The 19,090-nt window shown below is 31.0% G+C and overlaps 4 protein-coding genes across 6 annotated transcripts; 2 read left to right on the forward strand and 2 right to left on the reverse strand.

Moving 5' to 3' along the window:
• Nucleotides 1-111: 111 nt before the first annotated feature.
• Nucleotides 112-3,738, reverse strand: LOC124431988 (glutamic acid-rich protein-like). Of its 2 annotated transcripts, none has more exons than XM_046980433.1 (5): nt 3,606-3,738; nt 2,543-2,800; nt 2,320-2,460; nt 2,100-2,224; nt 112-2,006 (listed from the first exon to the last, which is right to left on the reverse strand). In XM_046980433.1, the coding sequence occupies exons 1-5, from the start codon at nt 3,711-3,713 to the stop codon at nt 1,988-1,990; spliced, it is 651 nt and encodes a 216-aa protein (XP_046836389.1). In that variant the 5' UTR covers nt 3,714-3,738; the 3' UTR covers nt 112-1,987. The 2 variants fall into 2 exon arrangements, with proteins under 2 accessions (XP_046836389.1, XP_046836390.1); XM_046980434.1 differs by having other exon boundaries at nt 112-2,025.
• Nucleotides 3,733-7,845, forward strand: LOC124431987 (dipeptidase 1-like). The gene is made up of 9 exons (XM_046980432.1): nt 3,733-3,855; nt 4,213-4,421; nt 4,677-4,803; nt 5,252-5,420; nt 5,477-5,914; nt 5,996-6,254; nt 6,366-6,450; nt 6,533-6,608; nt 6,696-7,845. Exons 2-9 carry the CDS (start codon nt 4,338-4,340, stop codon nt 6,928-6,930), a joined length of 1,473 nt encoding a protein of 490 aa, XP_046836388.1. The 5' UTR covers nt 3,733-3,855; nt 4,213-4,337; the 3' UTR covers nt 6,931-7,845.
• Nucleotides 7,846-7,937: 92 nt separating this feature from the next.
• On the forward strand, nt 7,938-16,888 carry LOC124431985 (neprilysin-4-like). Of its 2 annotated transcripts, none has more exons than XM_046980428.1 (17): nt 7,938-8,001; nt 10,128-10,215; nt 12,215-12,282; nt 12,420-12,595; nt 12,885-13,130; nt 13,451-13,656; nt 13,735-13,911; nt 13,991-14,089; nt 14,147-14,291; nt 14,740-14,954; nt 15,084-15,260; nt 15,325-15,487; nt 15,570-15,618; nt 15,737-15,804; nt 15,893-16,029; nt 16,120-16,284; nt 16,496-16,888. In XM_046980428.1, exons 2-17 carry the CDS (start codon nt 10,204-10,206, stop codon nt 16,670-16,672), a joined length of 2,280 nt encoding a protein of 759 aa, XP_046836384.1. In that variant the 5' UTR covers nt 7,938-8,001; nt 10,128-10,203; the 3' UTR covers nt 16,673-16,888. The 2 variants fall into 2 exon arrangements, with proteins under 2 accessions (XP_046836384.1, XP_046836385.1); XM_046980429.1 differs by lacking the exon at nt 7,938-8,001 and adding an exon at nt 9,162-9,680.
• LOC124431986 (p21-activated protein kinase-interacting protein 1-like) lies at nt 16,781-18,851 on the reverse strand. Its single transcript, XM_046980430.1, has 3 exons — nt 18,665-18,851; nt 18,253-18,415; nt 16,781-18,172 (listed from the first exon to the last, which is right to left on the reverse strand). Exons 1-3 carry the CDS (start codon nt 18,758-18,760, stop codon nt 16,881-16,883), a joined length of 1,551 nt encoding a protein of 516 aa, XP_046836386.1. The 5' UTR covers nt 18,761-18,851; the 3' UTR covers nt 16,781-16,880.
• Nucleotides 18,852-19,090: the final 239 nt, after the last annotated feature.

The following is a 19,090-nucleotide window of genomic DNA, read 5'->3' on the forward strand; positions in this document are numbered from 1 at the left end:
TCTTTAAATATACACTAATTTATGTCAAATCAATGCTACTATATATATATATATATATATATATATATATATATATATATATATAGTAGCATATATATATATGCAATGCAATCTTTTTATACGCTTTTTCTTTTAATATTCAAAACACGTTTGCTTACATTCATTTATAATCTTTCTTACTAATGTATAATCTATTGGTTCAGTTAATGTCGATCATACTTGATTTTTTTTTTAATTAAATTATATTTCATATTACGATTTAATATGATATATAAACACAATTATGCTTACGTACAGAATAAAATAGGATGATTAAACGGTTTTATATTCACGTTTTATACTTGTTAATAAGATTATGTAACTTTTATTCTATTCTACATTGACAATCAAAATTATAAATTATACTTGAGCAATATAAGAACTGTATGTGCAAGAATTATTTCTTGATTCACCTAGCATATTTACATTCTTATTTTAATAGTATTGGAAAACATGATATATGTTCTTCCCTATATTTTTACACGAAAAAACGCCATAAATTACATAACATTATTCATTTTTATTAAGATATATGGGGCTCATGATAAGATGTTAAGTACACGATATTAAATATTCTTGCAAAATTTATATCTTTACTGATGTTTTTTTTTATTATTTTTTTTTTTTTTCTATAAAGACCAATTTTGCTTTTATTATCAGGAGATTTACTAATTTTATATATATATATAAAATATATATATATATATAATGTAAATCAAGATTAATTGTAAATGCTATTTTCCTTCTGTGAAGGATATTCATGCATTTACCTTTTTAAAGGTGTCACTTCGTTTGAAATTGTGATGATTTGTTACATTTTTCAATCTGCCTACGAAATAAAGAAGCACAATGAGATAATTTAAAAATTTTTAGTTTAGTTATGAAATAAAATAAAAGATGTATTAAGAGCACTGTAGAAAAAAGATATAATGTATAAATATGGGAAAACTAAATAAAGATCTACTATAAGATTTTCTTTATGCAATTCTCTTTTTCAATGTACGTTAGTTTATAACTTGCATCCGTGAAATGTTTCTATTAATCACGATCAGATAGACTCCATAAAATTACGATTTTCTTATTCGATAAATTAAGAATTTGAATCAATCGTTTCCGTAATAAAAATTATTATTAATGCTGATATTCATTGTGGATTATGTCAAAGCAATGGATATTAATCTAAAAACATATAGTAATGTTTATGTTGGGCCACAATGAGAAGTTATTAAACTATAATCGATAACGGAAAATAATGAGATTCATTTGCGTAAGTAGCACCTTGTAACTTGGGTGGAAAACAAAAGTGGACTATTTAATTACCGGATGTTTTACTTTATTATTAAATGCAGCCATGTAAATGACCACTGAGTTTAAGATTTTTTTTAAATCATGATCTTCATTGATGTCAAAAAATAATCATGTTTTCCTAAAAACAAATTATACATATTTTTTAAACGATTAGTTTTTGTCATAGGCATAAAATCCCATTTAGTTTTACTTTACATATTATGTTATCAAACATTTCCATGAAAACGCAGAATCATAGATTACTGCACTTTTTCATCGCAGTACACAGGTATTTTTTGGTAGAATCACATTCACTATGCCTAAAGCCACTCATTACGATAACGTTGGATCCATGGTTCACCCGATCTTAAATTTAAATATGAACCTGCTACATTACTGCTTCATGTTCGTGCATACATGTAATGTTTATACATAGAGCGTGATAATTACTGCCTTGCCAAAGTCTGCAGACAATATAAAATGTGCTATTACAGACTTGGTATTGGCATGCATCATTTCATATTGACTGTAGTATTTAGGAGGATGACATCTATGACGCTTTCTGTATTTTCATTCATATGTATATGTGGATGTAGAGGTATTCATCCTTAATATACCTTAAACCATATATAAACAAATAATAGCAAAACTCAAACTACATTTAATCTTCTTTTTCCTCCCTAAAACAGAAATTCTCTTCTTTAAGGGAGTCTTTTAAATAAATAAATAAATAAAAATAATGTGATCTTATATAAAAAAATTAATCCACTAACTTTACAACTTCTTGCTGTTGTTGATCAAGATGAAGTTCCACAATTGTTTCTGTTCTATTTTGCACTTTGAAAGTTACCTGTGCTGCTAAATATTTGTCTTTGTTGCTGACTGACCACCCAGAATACTAGAAAGATTAAATGTACATTTATTGCTTAAATGAATTATAAACATAGAATATATTTTTAAGTAATTACTTTATCAATAAATATATATACATACCGTGGAGGTACTTTTGTACAATGTTTTTCCATCTTCTTTAAAAGGTAAGAATTTTTGAAGTAATGCTTTCCCATCTATCCTCCACAAAGTTGGATCTTTATTTCCTCCGATATCAGCTTTTGCGACGACAAATGCTCCAGACTATAATTATATATTATAGTTACTTGACATAATTTTAATATATCATTCTGCGTCTAACATACTATAATAAATTTTAACATACTGTGTAATCTTTTGGCGTTTCCCCTGATGATTCATTGAAACTATTATCATCAGAATCTTCTTCTTCATCTTCTTCTTTATCATCCTCTTCTTTCTTAGAACGTCTTTTCCTTTTGGGTTTTTTTTCTGCATCTGAATCGGATTCGTCGTCTTCCTCGTCGTCTTCTTCCTCATCCTCCTCTTCCTCATCTTCTTCTTCCTCTTCCGAATGTTGTCTTTTTTTAGCAGCTTCTCTTTGTGGTCTTTTTTTTGTAGCACTCTAAAGAGGAATATAAATATTATAAAATATTCTGTCAAGATTGATAATTTTTTAGTATAAAAAATTATAAATCATATATAGTTAGGAAGTAAATATTAATATTAATAAAAATTTGATCGAAATATCAATATACTTATCGTGATAAAGATCGACATTAGATTCGCGCGTTTAAAAAATTTACTGCCGGCGCCACTGACCGGCCGGCAATGATGGCCGCACAAACATAGTCAAAATATAGAAAACAAACGATTTAACTTAGAAGAATACGATCTAGCAACACCTTCCTAACGCATTATAAAAATCGATAGAGTTTATATTTGAATAATAGCAATAAATTTTCAAGAATTATCACAGCACGTTCACTCGATTAAAAGTTTCATTTAAATACAGCATGAGTTATGAGATTTTGATATGTTTCTAACGTGCACCTAAAACTTTCATCCAAGTGTTTTTCTGTTCATATCGAATGCTTATAAAAGCAATAGCTTTTTACAAAGCTCGATGATTGAATATTTATTATACAAAAAAATGATAATCTTTGATCTCGAACAATTAGAAAGAAAGATAATGATTTCTTCGAGTGATGTTTCTTAGGAGGATTCTCACAATTTATTAAGAAATTCTCGACCGTTTGTGACGATTGTTCGATCGCAAATGAGGAAGAGTCGATTATTATTTTTTAATCGATAACATTGTTGGATCGACTAAGAAGTGATATAAAATAAAATAAATAGAATAAGTCAAGGCGTAAAGTAATAGATATAAGTCGTAAAAGATGAAAAAGTTTCCGGTAGCGTGGGTTTACCTCAGCTCCTGCCTCTGGAGTCCACTCTTCCTCCGAAGCTCCTTCTACTTCTTCTGGATCGTCCGCTGAATATTCGTCCTCGTCCGACACATCCTTGGTTTTTTTCATGTTGCTTTTGCGCGAAATTTTCGTAAGAAATCCCGACGGGGCTCACCAAACGAAGGAAGAAAAAAACGACCGACTAGGAGCAAACCGTTGAACGACGTGCACTTACACCGCAAACAATATGGCGTCGCGGCGGCACCGAGAAGTACTTTCACGCGCAGTTACTTCCGCGCATATCGGAAGTTCAATTGTTTCATTCACTTTCCGCGCCTTTTTTCAATTTTATTTCACTTTCCTTTTTTCGTTACATACTTATTTAAGTTATTCACGATTTATCTTTAATGTTTTCATTTTCATCTTTTATATAATCATTAATTTTTTTTTCTAATATCTTTCATTATTTATACCTAACGATTTTCTATTATTTTTATGTACATTGTCTTGCACGTATACATAGGCACAACGATATAAACGACAAATAATGTTTATACAGTATGATTTCCATTATATATATAAGATACGATGAAATTGCAAACGATTCATATGATTTTTGTTTTGAAAGGTTTTCTAGCCCGGGTCGATATAAAAGTTGGCGCATGCGTTCGTCCGTATTACATCCTAACGCACCCGTTAATGTTTACTACAATAGCCAGTGGATTTTATCAGAAATAATAAATTAAGAAAAAGATGTTCGAGCTATATGGACTCAGTAAGGATGGAATGTTGTATCGTTCACCACCACCAACTCGAAAGGACGTTGATATATTGGAGGTAGAGCAAATAACCAGATATTGGTTATGATATTGAATAGTCTTCCTATGCCGGTCGATTACTATCATCGTATTATCATTATCATTTTTGCTTTTCAATTTTATACAATAATAATGTTTGACTCTTATAATATGTATGTACTATAGAAATTGTACTATAATACTTTCGTTAAAAGCGAATAATAATCATAGATGAATTTTCATAAAATTTAAGGATGTTATTAAAAAGGATCTATTATTTTTGTATTTTTTTTAGACTTGCTTACAACTTTCTTCTCCAGAACTTATGAGAAAATTACCTAATGGCGATGCTTTACATCACGTTAAGGAGCCAAATGTTTCGACTTCATTAGATAAAAACAAAGATGCTTCGAGAGAAAATGGTAAGTCTTGGTAATGAATATTATCAATCAGTTTGAGCAATCTTTTTATTTATTTTGCACATCACTGAGTTTTGATTTGCACGACGTAGCACATTGCTTCGTATTAAGCCCGCCAGTAAGATTTTCATTTAGCGGATTGTCGCTGTAAAAAAACCCGCGAAAAACTGGCGTAACGGTTAAGAAAGAATATCTTGATTTGATATGATTTCTATTTACGGTTCGACGAATTACTCAATTGCGAAAACAATGCTGACGAGGAAATTCAGCTGAAAGTAACGAAAGATGAAAGGAATCTTCGAGTCACCGTTATGGTAATTTCATGTAAGAATAATGTTACGCGCTTGATTGCCTTTTTCCTATGGGAAGCTATCGACGAAGAATGATTTTCAACATATTTCGAAAGTTACAGTTATCTTTTACGTTTAACATTTTTTTGTTTCCTTGACAGGACGTAGCATGAGACGATGGATAATTACGGTAGGAATCTTTTTTTTCGGATGCGCCTTAGTCGTCGCCGTAGGATTACCATTGGGACTGGAACTTCGGAGTTCTCATCTTCTAGAAGCGAGATTGCAGGTCGTCCGGAGAATGCTTTCAGAAGTTCCATTGATCGATGGGTATGCAAAAAAAAAAAAAGAGTTGAGATGCTTCAACAATTACATATTTTCTTTAGTCACAACGACTTTGCTTGGAACTTACGAAAACATCGAGGAAATACGAAACTGCAAGATTTTCCGTTCGACGAAGACGTTTCAAGAAACTCTACTTGGGGCCCTCAATGGCAAACCGATCTTGTACGTTTACGTCAAGGTATCGTAGGCGCACAATTTTGGTCAGCATACGTCCCTTGCGAGGCTCAATTTCTAGATGCGGTGCAACTTACTCTCGAACAAATTGATGTCGTTCGAAGACTCACTTCGAAATATTCAACGAAAATAAGACTGGTAAAGACGAGTGGCGAACTCGAAAAGGCTCACAAGGACGGGGTTATTGCTAGTTTAGTAGGGATCGAGGGAGGTCACAGTATCGGTACTTCTATGGCGGTACTTAGGAGTTTCTATCGTCTTGGTGCACGTTATATGACCTTGACACACAAATGTAATACACCCTGGTAAGTTTACGGCATGGAAAAAAGGATCACGTAATCGGCAGGAAATTAATAAATTAAAAATTTCTTCTTTACCGATGCCAGGGCAGACTCCTGTTCCGTCGAAGATCCAGATAGAGTAGCTCCTGCAGATTTTCAGAGCGATGGGCTTTCGAGTTTTGGAAAAGCTGTTGTCAGGGAATTAAATCGATTGGGAATGCTCGTTGATCTTTCTCACGCTTCGATCAGAACTATGAAAGATGCATTATCTATAACAAAGGCACCTGTTATATTTTCGCATAGCGCTGCCAGATCTCTTTGTAATTCATCTAGCAATGTACCAGACGACGTACTTCGAAATTTGGTAACTATCGGCTATAGGTATTTGTTTAATATCTTTAATTAGCTGATAATTAATTATTTCGCCAATAAAACCGAGTTTATATCTTATTATTAACTCTATTAATGTTTCAAGTCCGTTAATGGTGGATTGGTCATGGTTAGTTTCGACAGTGCATACCTTAGCTGTGGAGATAAGGCTTCCATGCACGACGTTATAGGTTAGATAATTATTTATTATTCAATAGTTAATTTATTAGTAATGAACTAATTTCTTACTTTACTAATATTTTTTCCTCTTAGCTCACATAAATTATATACGCCGAATAGCTGGCGTTAATCACGTTGGCCTAGGAGCCGGTTACGATGGAATCCTAAGGTTTACGAAACGTTTAATGAATATTTGTTTCGGTAATATTTTCGACTAATTAGAGCACATTGATACATTTGTCATTGCTTCTTCCAGTCCACCTACAGAACTTCCAGATGTTTCCGGATATCCATTGTTATTGGCAGAATTAACAAGGGATAGACTGTGGTCCGCTTCGGATATAAAGAAATTAGTCGGTGGAAATTTGTTACGTGTTTTGAAGGAAGTAGAAAATCATGCTATTGTTGTATTACATCAATCTCCGGCTGAAGAATGGATACCACAAGAACTAATAGAAGATTCTTTTAATTGTATAAGTATAGATGCTTAATTGTAATTCCAATTAATTTTGATGACTTATTTTTGTTTTTTATAAATAACAATCCAGTTTAATAGATCTTGTCAGAATAATGTTATAAAGGAATTGTTTTCTTTTCTTTACGATAATTTTTTTTTATTCCATAGCATCGATATGAAATATTCTATATTCCTACGAGGAAAGAAACGTCGGCTATTTTTGTCGAACATTTGTGTTCATAGCGATATTGCGAAATCATTTTGAGAAGGGGAAGCCTTTCCGGAAATGTCCTTAACGCTTAACACGATCATTGGAATAGGGTGTACCTGGCCTCGACTATTTGATATTTTTTAATAAAGTGTGTTATCAGGCTATTATAAATCACACTGTTCCATTTGATTAAAATTTTTGTATATCGAGACAATGTATTTCCTCTTCGCATGACTCGTCATTTTCTTTTTGACCTATGCGTTCTGATAAAATTCTAACGATAAGTTTATTTATTCTGAGTCAGAAACGAGTTAAGTAATAACGGAGAGTTTTACTATCACAAAGGAGTTGCCAAAATGAGGATGCACGTGTTAGCGGCCTACGCTCCTAAGATTAAAGAAAATTGTCGAATGTATACGGCCAATCAAATCGTAACATTTGGAACCTACTGCCTTTATTAACTAATTTTATACGTTACTTTTTGACGATAATATATTTCAAACGCGTTAAGAACAATACGACATTTTAATAAAATATATAAACTTATCTTGAATAATATGATGTTAAAAAATAGACGATAAGAATGATTGTATTATTTAACGAATCAAATGTACTCGTTAAAATGGAACGAAGAAGAAAAGTAAACAGGAAAATAGTTAAGCAGGAAATATACTTAAATAACAAGAAGAAACGACTATCTGTACTAGTTTTCTTCGAATAAAGTTAGCTTCGATCAGAGCGAGGATCTTAACACTATCTTAGACAGTTAAGTGGGGGAATAGGATGATTAGACTCGCTTCTTCTCGAGCCGAAACTTCAGTTTGGTTTATCGCCTGTCCCGCAGCGTACATTCTTCGAAGCGACGAGCGATCTCGTAGGCGGTAAAAAGCAAACGTGAGGATCTTCAAACGAATATCGAATGAAATAGTACTATGATGGGAAGAGTCGCGAGCTCGAATTAAACTGACGGAGGAGAAATATTTTTTCGTACGCGCGCATGCTCGTCGTTCTCTCATAATCTTTGCTTTTTTCCCCGTGACTTTATATTTTGATTTCGATCGTGCACGGAGCGAGTCTACGCGTCTTCCTAAACAAAGAAATATATTCATAGGATTCCTAGAAAAAGAACTCCTATTATAATATATTTCATGTCTTTCTAAGCAAGTGTGTATATATACATATATATATATATATGTATATATATATATATATGTATATATATATATATATGTATATATATATTTAAAGAAATAAATATCAGGTGAGTCCATCGACTTTTTAGTGTTTTTTATAGTGTGTGTTTTCAATTAACGATTAGAATAAAAAAACAAATTTTATGGCAAACGATTCGTTTCGTTCGATTTTTGCTTTATATATTATTCCGTATATTCCTTAAATGTTCAAAGATCAAGGCAAAAGACGCTAAAACGTAATAGATCTTAATGGCACGTGCCGGCTTTGCATACACGTGGTTAATATTTAATTTATATCTTACTTTCGTTATAATCTCCGAGCTGACGTAGTAGAGATCAAAAACCTCGAGTTCTTCTAAATATAAAGTTACATATTTTTACGCGTTTCGAGATACGTATTAAAGCGATTCTTAATATAATAGAAAACATTTGCGCGGGAATGAAATGAGAATCTCGTGAAACGAAAGTTTTGCGACTCGGAAAAAAACATAGCGTCTTCGTGTTCTCTTAATCATTTAATCTAATCTTTCCTTTTTGGACGATATTAAGCATAAATATAATTTGATAATTAAAATATTTAAAATCGTGATTGATAACGCAAAGTACAAAGTAGATGACGAGAAATAACATATCATTTAAATATTATGCATATATTTTCTTCCTATATTTAATACATTTATATTTTATTATATTTTATTTATATTTCTAATTGTTTTGAGATATACTTCTTGTTTTTTTCGTTTTCAATCATTTATTCTAATCGTATGATACAAACGAGATAAACAACTTTCTTTGCGCTAATTATTTCTAGTGAAAATCTTGATTATCTTTTCAAGAAAACGAAGAGTTTCTATTCTTGTTTTTCGTTTTAATCGTTTTGAATTTTCTCTTCAACTCCTAATTAGCTAATATTGAAGACGAGACAAAGAGTCGTGCTGATCTTTTCGTAATCATACAATTACAAGAAAAGTTACACCTTATAGAGAAAAAATCTCTCGAAGCAATGTTAAACCGAGTTTGATAAAAAAAAAAAAGAAAAAAAAAGAAAAAAAAGGAAAAAAAAAGAAAAGAAAAAAGAAAAAAAAAGAAAAAAGTCTAGAAAATGAGCTTACGTGCCGATGTAATAGCGTAAATTGATCTATCTTCATTACGTGCTGGTACTATCGGATATTATACAATGCACGATATATAGATATATATGCACATTTATCCGACACGATGTCAGACCGGTTTCAGTGATCATCCATTGACGCGTTTGTCTTCTTCAGAAAAACATATAAGCAATTATAGATTACATAAAAACAATTATGTTATAGACACGCGATAAACATTCGTATATCTTTGTCAATGCCAATGTCGATAGTGCATTGATTTCAAAACGTATGCAAAATTTCAATTATCGTATGCTCATTAAAAGATATTTGCGAAAGAACATCAGGATTTATTCGTCCTTGATAGAGAAAGTTCCTTTTTTTACAATTTGTTTTAATTAAAAATAAATAACACTAAGCACAATGTTCTTTGAGACTTTTAATAAAGATCATTTTATATGCGGATATATAATACGATCTTTTTATACCCCTAACTTTTAAAAGATTGATACAGATGAATGATTAATGAAAAATGTGCAAATGTGTAGGCTATATCATAGTTATACAAATCGAAATAATTAAAGAAACTGGGCGAAGGAGAAATGATATCGTTCGATGTCTGCGACACGTTGCGTTCCTCTTTCATTCTATGCAAAGAAGCAGGACGATCATCGTCGTCATCGAACGACGCATTTTTTCTTAATAACTTAACTCTCGGCATTGTTCTTTGTTTCAGAGTTACGAAGCGATAGCGACGAAACCGCGAAGTTGACGACGACGACGACGGGGATAAGGTTGAAGAGGAACGAAAGATGAGATACAAGGTTAGACCTAGTCCTTGCTTTTCTTCTTCTTTTCATTTTTTTTCTTTTTTATTTTTAATATATCTTTTTTTTCCTTTTCCTGCCGCAATCGTGAATCTTAGAATCATTATTTTCTTTAATATCAACTGTCCCTGGAGACGACACATTCCCCTCTTTACCTCGTTTTGTGGATACGATATGTTGCTACACCTGCATAAAACATAAGACATATACTTAAATGTTCGAATACGATTGCCTTGTTTGATCACTTTGAAATTCTAATATGATCGTACGATAAAATAAAAGATCAATGGATATGAGGATCCTTGTAGGAAGTTGTTTGTTCCTCGATATATGTATATGGACGAAAAATGATCTATTGATACGCGTGTCATTGTTAATGTTCGACTTCTTAAATGTTAATGAATTATGAATGAAAATTCGCAGCATTTCTAAAACGATGTTTCTTTTTCTTTTATGTATTATTCGAAGTAAATAGGTACATATTGTACATACGATGTTACATGTGTTATTTTAAAACGAAGGTCATGTATATGACTCGTCGTCTATTCTATAAATGACTTGCAATTAACGAAAATGTATATTAAGATCAATAGCAATGAGTATTTATTTCAATGTCTATTTTATGTTTCGTCATGATCGAAGTGAAATCAACGATCTCTTAGAAGATAAATGGAGCGTATAGATATCACCTTAAATAGGATATAGTCTGAGAGATTAAAACTAATGGGAAATCGAGAACTTGACACCAATAATGAATGTCTGTCTCTTCGAATATATGCATTAGTATCGCTTTGCCTCTAACAATAATTATTAATTATAATAATTGTTTGACAAAGACGATAGATCGCCATCGATCGATTTAATTTCAAACTTTCTGCGCTGTAAAAGAAACAATCAAAATAAACGAATCCCGTATGGCTGATGTAAAAAAAAAAAAAAAAAAAAAAAAAAAATCATAAAACTTGCTCAATTGAAATATATTGTATACAGTTCGTACTTCGATTTAAAAAGTTGAAGATCTATAATAAGAATACTATCGTCGTATATTCGTATAAATAGAGTAGACTCGGTGAGAGAGGAAGATAGGCATTATCGTTCGGCACGTCTCTTCTATACACACGATTGGAGCTAAATGAATCGATTAATTACCGTAGTTAAGGATTAATTAAAAATCGTATCAATCGAACAATGACTTTTGACGATATAAATAAATATTATAATCGATAGATCTCAAGTGCAACTTCTTGTTCTTTCGATGGATATCGTGTATATACATATGTACGAATATATATATTCATATGTATGTATGCACAAGTAATATTCGTTTATAGTAGGAAGCTATTTTCTTGAAATTATATATTGTTTCGAAGAACCCTTACGCAACTATATTTCAATGATTTCCCTGACAGAGGAGGAGGGGAAACGAGAAAATATACTGTTCATTTGGATGGACTTTAATAAGAGGAGGATTATTATAGATTACAGCAGGATGTAAAGAGAGGAGGCGCGTAATGCCGAGGTAATTCCATTGATTCTAGAGCAAGGTGAGACCTTCGATCGTATGTTCTCGTGACGATGGTTAACACTAAACTAAGTTCGATTAGGTAAACCGATTAGGTTTTTTTTTACCATTGATCCTATAGAAAAAAAATGTGTATACAATGAGGAAGATACAAGGACGAAACGCTTCGAATGAGTGAACGAGATCAAAATAATGCATACGATTTTTATACAATGGAATTATTTTTTAAGATCTCGTATTAGTTCTTTTTTTTCGTATTTTCTTCTTTTTTTTTTGTTTTAATTATATAAATAATGCCTCTTCGTTTGTTAGATCTGTCTGTCATTGATTCATAAATACTAATTAATAATAGATTAAATCGACGTATTTATTAAAAGGTCAATTGGTCTATTGTCGATTTAATGTCAATTGCGAGTTATACTCTCGATTTGAATCATAGTTTTTTTTTTATTTTTTTTCTTTTTTTTTTTATAGGTGAATGACCCTGAAAACAGTGGAAGGGGAGTGGACGATGGCAATAATAAAAATTCAGAACTCCCATGGTGATTATTATTAAAAATCTTTTTTCTTTGAATCGAATAAATATTTGAAAAACATTTTTATCTTATAGTCTCGACAATATATGCATATATATATATATTCATATATTTTGTTAATATCTTGTAAACTTTTGACACAGGCAATGTAATCATGGAGACGAAAAATCGGACAGAAAGGAAACAAGGCTCGTGATAATCGTTGTCTTATTAACGATAACTGTGATTACTCTTGTTGTTACCTTAACTTTGCAAATGATTGTATTTTATAAGGAAGAATACAAAGAAATGTGTCAGAGCGAAGAATGCATAAAAACAGGTATCGATTAAAATAATATTTTGTTTACATTTGTTTTTTGTCATTGTTATCTATTAATCTATCGATCAATAATATATTATAATTCCAAAGAATTTTGCTTCTAAGCTATTTTTTCGTCTCACGAATTAGAAGATAACACATCTCGACCCCGATTCATCATTATCTTCTATGTTCTAACGTTCGTTGAACCTTTCAAATATCAAATAAGATGATAACATGATTTCGACCAATACTTCCGCATTGGAAATCGTATTTGTTTTATCATTAGAAAATAATCTTCTCGTTTCAGCCGCGAGAGTATTAGAAGCAATGAATAAATCCGTAGATCCTTGCGACGATTTTTATAGATTCGCTTGCGATGGCTGGGTCGCAAAGCATCCGATACCTCAGAGTCAAGTATCCTGGGATCAATTGAGTCTTCTCAGAGAATATCTCCTCCAAGATTTAAGAATTTTATTAGAAATGTCTGACAAAGAGGATGATCTAAGACCTGTTAAGTTAGCAAGGGCTCTTTACAGAACTTGCATGGATACGGGTAAGATCAAATGTCCAATCACGAATCTATAAGATATCAAAGATGATGAATTATATTGTTGCATTATTCATAATCACGTTTATATTATTAAACATCCGCATTTATTTTGTATGTTAATGATATGAGAGTAATTTTCTGAACGATTATTATGTATTTATGATATATCACGTAACGCTATTTATGAGATCAGGTATGATGATAACGTTAGAAACTATTGATAAAAAACATAACCGGAACTTGCCTTATACATTTGTATATAAATAAACATATACTTTTAAAAAAAATATATTGATTCGTATATTCAAGTATATTATTTTTAGCGAGCATCGAAACGTTGGGATTACAACCGATATTCGAAGTATTCAAAAAGATAGGATTACCGACGGATCCACCTTTACAAGTCAAAGTTCCTCCTCTTGATTTATCTCGAATCGCTGGTACAACTCGAAGAATATTAGGCTTGAATCTTTTGGTTAATTTGTATATTAGCGAGGATATACGAGACACGACGAGAAACAGAATAATGGTAAGATTATATTTTTAAACTTGCCAACTGTTTCCCAAAATAACTTGGTTATATTATTTGATGATTATTATTTGGTAGACGGAGCAAGTATCTCCAGCTTTTAGCGAACGATATCTTCTCGATCCTCAACGTTTTCAGTCAGAATTAGGCGAATATAAAAAATATATAAAAGCTATGATGGAATTTGCTGGGGCTGGAAATAGAAGTACAAGTTTTGCGGATGAAATTTTAGAATTTAGTACGAAAATTGCAAAGGTAGAATGTGTTATCCTGAAATGATCCATTTAATGTCTTGAAAGATTAAATCTTATATCGATTCTTTATCTTTAAATAGATCATGGATACACCAGAGGAAAGACGTAGCGTACATCACTTCTTTCATGATGTTACCATTGATGAGTTACAACAACTGACTGATCTACGTGTACAACAAGTAATATATCCAGTACATATATAATGAATATATCTAAACGAAAATATATTTTTTTAGTGGAACTGGACGAGATATCTGGATGGTATATTTGAAAATACAAACGTGACCGTAAATACAGAGAGTGAAAGAATTATTGTAATGGATCTACACTATTTACAGAAATTGCCCCAACTACTTGCTATTACGCCGCCTGCTACGATAGGTATACTTATCTTCTCCATCATTGCTGAACTAGCTGCGCGCAGTTGTCTCAACACTTTAATATTCATTCGTTATACGTACTCTAATATTCAACACATACATATGTATATCATATATTATATATAGGTCAAATATTTTTCAATGAGTACTTAGAAAGGAAGTTAATGATGTTTCATTGTTCAACTTAAAAAGGACTGTTGTTTCAAATGCGAACAATAGTTTACTAACGTTTATTTGTTATCATTTAAAAAAAAAAAAGGATGAAAAATCGAATAACTAAAAGAACGTATCCCCATAATCTAATGAGGCCAGAGAGAGCAAAAGGTTATCGTACAACCGCGTTACTCATGGCACTTAGTGACATTGTTTTCAATTATTCCTCACTTTGACTAAAACTATCCGATCTTTGCAAAAAGTTCCTAATTAATACTATTACTGAATTCTTTTAGCACGTTTTATCTGGTGGAGCGTATATTCAGCGATTACGCCGCTTACACTGCAAAAGTTTCGTGATCTTGGCTTTCAATTTTCTCAAAAAGTTTTTGGTCTTAAAGAAAAAACGCCAAGATGGAAAGGTTGTACAGGAAACGTTAATGCTAACTTTGGCATGGCTCTAAGTTACGTCTACGCTCAAAAACATTTCAATGAACAGGAAAGGGAAAAGGTCAGTGATCTATATGTTTGAGATTTATCTTCTTAGATCTCTTCAAAGTTCATGTTAAAACTCGTCAACTTTTCGTTATGAAATTATAAAATTGAAATATGTAAAATATACAAAAGATAATAATTTTAGGCTTTAGAAATGTTAATGGACATTAGGGCAGCATTTGATACAATGGTTAAAGAATTAGATTGGATGGATGCAGATACTAGACTACGCGCGCATAGAAAATTATACGCAATGAGACCATTTGTCGGCTTTCCAGAGTGGATTACTAATCCAGAGAAATTAAATAAATTTTATGAAGGTGTAAGTTGGTATTATTTTAAGATAAAAAAAAACATTTGAATCTATTGAACAATTTCTATTGCAGGCAGAAGTAATAGAAGGAAAATTGTTTGAAACTTTTTTAAAACTGACGGATGTAGGCGTTAAGAAAAATTTAAATAATTTGCGAGAAAAACCGGATAAAAATCGATGGATATCCACTGGAACTACTGTTAATGCATTTTACAGCGCTATTTTAAATTCAGTCAGTAAGTATATATCATTATATCAATGGTTAATAATTAATAATTAATAATAAATTTAAAGTAATACCTTTTTTGTCATTTTCAGCTTTTCCAGCAGGTATTTTACATCCACCATTCTATGGAAATGGAATAGAGTAAGCTTGGTATAATTACATCTATTTTCTGTATTTTCGGAAATACTAAAAACATAATTTTGTTAAAAAAAAGAAAAAACCATTTGCAATATTGAAAATAATGAACATTTTTATATAGATCAATCAACTATGGTGCAATGGGTGCGATTATGGGTCATGAACTTACTCATGGGTTTGATGATCAAGGTACAATGTCCCAAATACATTGATTCATAGTAATTATACATTGATTTATAATAACGAAAAAAATTACACGATTTTTTTTTTATGTCAGGTCGCAGATACGATGAAAACGGCAATCTCAGGCAATGGTGGAGCGACGAAACATTGCAACATTATCATGAGAAAGTCGAATGTATCATCAAACAGTACAGTAGTTATCATCTTCCTGAGCTGGGTAACAATTTTACAGTGAGTAATATTCTCGTTGAAAATATACCAAAATGTGCCAAGGTATATTGGCTAATTTGCAAAGACAAAGAATTACTAATGATTTTTCAGGTAAATGGCATTACAACTCAGGGTGAAAATATTGCTGATAATGGTGGAATACGAGAGGCTTATAGAGCCTATCAAAGATTGCAAGCTCGTAATTCGCATCAGCGAGCTTTACCTGGTCTTTCAGAATATACTCACGAACAATTGTTCTTCTTAGGCTTTGCACAAGTAAATATTTCATTGCAATTAATTTTATTTTATAACGGTCAACAACTTTTTAAATACATATTTATTTCCAATTATTTATGACAGAAAATGTAGCTACTGAACTAATCATTCTTTCTAAAATAGCATAGATCGTTATTTACTAAATTATTAATATACACAGAACATGTTTCTTAAGTTATTGAACTTAATAACATAAGATGTCTTTCTCCAGGTTTGGTGTGGAAATTATACAAATGGAGCATTAAAATCTAAACTTATAGAAGGTGTCCATGCACCAAATCATTATAGAGTAATTGGAACATTGTCGAATAATGCAGAATTTGCAAAAGCTTGGAAATGTTCAACTAATAGTCGTATGAATCCAGAACATAAATGCATCTTGTGGTAAATGTTTGCTATTTGACTCAATCCAAAATATATTTGTACAATTGTGACAGAATGTATGAAAAAAGCATAAAACTGTCATATTTAATTTAAGATTTATATTTATATAGACTGATAGGAGCTAGTGAATAATTTATTATTACTCTTACATTTTGTGTATTCTGAACCTCATTTTACCAACTGTAAATATCATTCAAAAAATAACTACTTTTTCAAGTTACTGTTGTCTTTTTCTTTTTATTTGACATTATAGAATGTTGTCCCTCTTTTATCGTTTTCATTTTTTTATTAAGTTTGTTATTACTTTCTTCTACTTTAACTAATTCTATTTTTCTTTTCTTCTGAATATTATTACCAGATTCCGTATTTTTCTTTACAGTTTTTTTTATTTTTTTGGAAGACATCTGAGTAATATCTTGCATTATTTCATCCTTTTTTCTTTTCTCAATGTGTAAATTTTTCTTTTTCTTCTTATTATTATTCCTATCTTCGATTAAGCTTTTCTTCTTTGGTGAAGGAGAAGTGTCTTTTTCTACAGATTCAATACTTCTTTTATTCCACATATTATTTTTACTACATTGTTTGTCTGTATTTAATTTTATTTTCTTGCCTGGAGGATTATTGTCTTCTTCTATCCATTCTGCTCTTCTTGAATTACTCTTTGATTTAGTAATTGATTTTATATCACAATTATCAACAGATGTCACTTCCCAATCATCATCACAATTTTCTTCCACAATAACTTCCTGTTGCAGTCGGAACATATTTTTGCTTTTTACTTTTTGTTCAATCTTTGATTGAATTTCTTTTTTATGCATTATATTATTATATGGCATTGCAAGCGTAAGACAAGTAATTCTAGCACCACAATTAATACTCTGCAACATATCTATTTTATGCTTAGTAAACCTCCAAAGTTTAATTTCACCAGAACTGGATGCTGTTACCAATAAATCATCTTTGTGTGCCATACATTTTATTCTAATATCATGTGCCAATGTATTTAATGTATGCACAGATTTATCAAGATCATAAAATTTAATTTGACCATTTTCTAAGCCAACAGCAATCAAGTCATCTCTTAAAAATTCTACACACACGATTTTGGAATCAAATTGTACTTCATCATCAATACCTGCCAATTCTACCGAATATATATCAATTTTTTGATTTACTGCCAAAAGATATTTTTCTCCATTTGGACTCCACTTTAAGACTGTAATGTTTTTAGCATCCAGTTTTAAACGCGGTACCAAATTCGTAGCATATGCCTGTCGTCCTTTAACTAAGTTCCATGTTCTAAGAATACCATCAGCTCCTGTAGATAAAGCTAATTTCCCTGTCGGATGTATAGCTACAGTATGAACAGATAAACCTTTATGTGGCTTTTGCCAATGTTTTTCAATTTGCCAATTTCCACACCCAATGGCAGCTATTGTCCCATCATTACTACATGAAAATAAATGTGACGCTTCTGGTGTAAAAGTTATATGGTTAACAGTATCTACAAACAGAGAATAATAAAAAATTTGATAAAACATATGTTTAAAAATATAGGTAATACTATTAAATATAATTATTTACCATTATGATGCATTAATCTGCCAGATTCTATTCTATTACGTAAATCATACAAATAGATTGAGTCATCTGCACCAGCAGATGCTAAATAATATTTATTGCTAGCAACACTTCTTATACTGGCCAGATGGCTATGTGTGACAAAACTTTTCTCAAGTTTATATTCCTATAAAAAAATATTTTAAAAACATAACCAACAAAGCATAATTATATTAAAGTAGGAAATATACAAGGTATTGTGTTTCTACTGTTTAAATAAAATTTAAATAAAAGATTATACATATTATTTCACATATATCTCAATAACAAAATTATATTAATATAAATAAAATATGATTTCAAAACATTCCGGTTAACCGGTTTTAATAACAGCATCCATAACCTATAAATGTTTTTGAAAAAGTTCATTACTTACATTTACGATATTAGATACTTTATAACCGAGTAAATATTGCTCGTAAGTACCCACAACAATTTCAAAAGGATCCAACGTATCTAAATCTAGTTTCATGACGACTGTCTTAAAGATACAATTTATTTAAACTTAGTGATTTTACTTACACGCGTAAACACAACGAAATGACGAAACCTACTAACTTTGACTTTCGTAGTAAAGTAACACCTTCTCCCCCTCCACTTCAATTGTATCCATACAAACTATTGGTTTCCGACAACCAATGAGCGTGCGTTGAGTAGATTATATATATATATATATATATATATATATATACATATATTAATACAACTCTATACTTCAAAAATCTCTAATTTTTCTATAAAATTAATGAATTTTAGTTTTTTGTCATGTTTATAAAGATATAATTATTTTTTATTGAAATAA

Source organism: Vespa crabro, chromosome 23 (assembly GCF_910589235.1).
Source record: "Vespa crabro chromosome 23, iyVesCrab1.2, whole genome shotgun sequence".
Lineage (NCBI taxonomy): Eukaryota > Metazoa > Arthropoda > Insecta > Hymenoptera > Vespidae > Vespa > Vespa crabro.